This window comes from Halyomorpha halys, unplaced genomic scaffold (assembly GCF_000696795.3).
Source record: "Halyomorpha halys isolate HHAL.00 unplaced genomic scaffold, Hhal_1.1 Scaffold1301.1, whole genome shotgun sequence".
NCBI lineage: Eukaryota > Metazoa > Arthropoda > Insecta > Hemiptera > Pentatomidae > Halyomorpha > Halyomorpha halys.
Genome location: NW_027105410.1, coordinates 62,652 through 65,308, shown reverse-complemented (window position 1 = coordinate 65,308; position 2,657 = coordinate 62,652). Strand labels below are relative to the sequence as shown.

Below are 2,657 nucleotides of genomic sequence, written 5' to 3'. Positions count from 1 at the left end.
TCCGATGAGAACACCACCATATATCATTCATTGAGATTAACAGTTGTAATATTTGTGGTTTGTAATAAATTCTTTATGTTGTTGAGTTATTAATTTGTTCCTTTGATTTGAAGTTGAAAAATATCTACCAAATTATTTTTGTTTAATTTTTTCTTTAAGGATCAGAAAATTTTCATCTTATAATTAGGGTTTTTGACAACATTGTTTTATTTATTTTATTAAAAATATCATTACAAAGCCCTTTATTAATGAATCCTCTTAATGTTTAGTCCGCAAATGCAGAAGACGAGGACGATGGTGGCTCCCTCGCCCAGAAACAGAAGATCTCGTTCCTCGAGAACAATTTGGACCAATTGACCAAAGTACACAAGCAGCTGGTCAGGGACAACGCAGATTTGAGGTGAGCTGGAAATTTGTTATGGTTATAGTCCTTTATTATATCAATTTGTATCCTTGAATCTCGGTATCAGATGAGTTGAATTTGTTGATCCCTCTGTAGAAATGAATATTTGTCATGTTTAATGTGTTGTAATGAATTTCATTAATTAAAGTTTTTACTAAATTATTATTATATAATATATTATTTGATTAGGTGCGAGCTTCCAAAGCTGGAGAAAAGGTTAAGAGCTACGATGGAGAGAGTAAAGGTAATTTTTACTGTTACATCATTATATTATTCTAAAAAAAATTTCATTTAGTAATTATAACTAATTTGTAATATTTTATACTGATAGTTATAATTACTTTATAGTTATAATTAATGGTGTATTTTGGTAAGAGATGTGAAAACTTATTATCTCGCAGCCTCAATCTTTTTGCTTAAATTGAGTCGCTGAGCATTCCATTCATTGGTTTAACAGCTGGATTACTTAATAATTTAATTAATTGAAAGTACAAGAAAGCTGTCTAAAAAGGTCTTAGAAAAGAAAAAGAAAAAAGTTTATAATTGTTTCGTAGAACTAGCATAACCATTCGAAAGAATCAGAAAAACAGAGCAATGGAAAACTGAAGACTGGCTGTACTTGGTTTATATTAAAAACAAAAAAATGTGCTAAAAACTAAACCAATTTTCAAGGAGAATTTGAGAGCACCCATGGAATGAGGCAAGGGTGCAGTGTTTATAATGGTACTTGCGCATGGCCCTGAAGGGAGCAAAGGCGAGAATTAGGCCTCATTGTCTGAGTCACATAGAATTAAGTGTAGTCTACCTCACACTCCTAGTTTATGGGTATGAAATAGTTGTATTTTAGAACAATGGAAGAAATTAATTGTTCAACTTCAGAATCCTAATAGAAGAATTTGATCTATTAAGTATGGAGATTAACACTAAGCAAAACCAAAATAACGAGTATAGGAAGATAGAGGAGACCATATAATACAACTGAAGGGAGAGAAGCTGGAGCGTGTTAAGGATTTCAAATATCTGGGGCCCACCTAAACGAAAATAAATAGATGGAGAAGTCTGAGAAAGAATTAAACTGACAAACAAATGCTTCCATTTACTAAAGGCTGATTTAATGAAAACTGAAATAATAACATAAAAAGAAGAAATATAAAATACAGTACAAACTAAAAGGGGGATAAGAATAAAGGAAGATAATGAACAAGAGAAAACGTACCTTTCAGGCTCGAAGTCAGGGCAAAAGTGAACTGTTGACAGGATGTATGTAGAGAAGTAGTTGGGATTTCCTGTTAAAATGCGTTAATTTGAAAATAATTTAAAAGTAAACAGTATAGAAAATGTTAAAAATAGGCAAACATTAAATGATAATATATATGATGGGGGGAAGAAATAATAAAAAGGAAATAAATTATAAATATGCACAAATAGAAGACACAAAAGAAATAAAGTTAAAAGAATTTTACAATTAGTAGTATTTAGTACTAATTTTATAATTAATTTGATATTGTAATAATAAAATTGCAATACTAATTTTATAATTTTTCTGTTATTATAAAAGAAATATTGTTTTTTCAGGCATTGGAGACTGCATTAAAGGAGGCTAAGGAAGGCGCGATGAGAGACAGGAAGAGGTACCAGTTTGAGGTCGACAGGATCAAGGAGGCCGTGAGGCAGAAGAACCTCGCCAGGCGGGGGCCTTCTGCTCAGATCGGTCAGTTCAATATTATATATTTTAGACTCTTATGTTCTATTTTAAATTTTAATTTTCTATTAAGAATTATCTTCATATTTTAAATATAGAATATAATGATGGAAACTTCTAATGAAAAGTATAATGCTTTAATTTTTATTCAAAGATAATACAAACCTGTTAAATTGGTTTCCTAACATTAAAGGAAGATTAGTATAATATTAAATAACTACCACTGTAGGTGCATGATTAATGTTAACATTGAATTAAACAGTCGGAAGGTTTTGAAGAATAAAACTTTCTATTACCGTGAAAAACCTAAAAATGTGTTTTTTGTTTTTATTTCTAGCTAAGCCTATCAGAGCCGGGCAGTATCACGTCATCTCGAGCGGTGGCGGAGGTGGCAGGACTATCATCTCACCATCGAGGCCTGTTGATGATGAACCAAGAAAGCGAAAAGCAATTGGTAACTACATATATGTTTCTATATAGGTGAATATGTTTTCAGTGCTTTGTTGTGCTTCCTTGTTGTTGTTTGTTGGTCATACCTCATGTTGGCGAAAA

At 31.4% G+C, this 2,657-nt stretch overlaps 1 protein-coding gene across 1 annotated transcript in view; it reads left to right on the top strand.

Moving 5' to 3' along the window:
- Khc (kinesin heavy chain) overlaps positions 1-2,657 on the top strand; it is a gene marked incomplete at its 5' end in the record, with an annotated part of 27,194 nt that overhangs the window by 18,353 nt on the left and 6,184 nt on the right. The window contains 3 exon segments of the mRNA XM_067051109.1: positions 593-647; positions 1,979-2,114; positions 2,443-2,559. Coding sequence (XP_066907210.1) covers positions 593-647; positions 1,979-2,114; positions 2,443-2,559 — 308 coding nt within the window.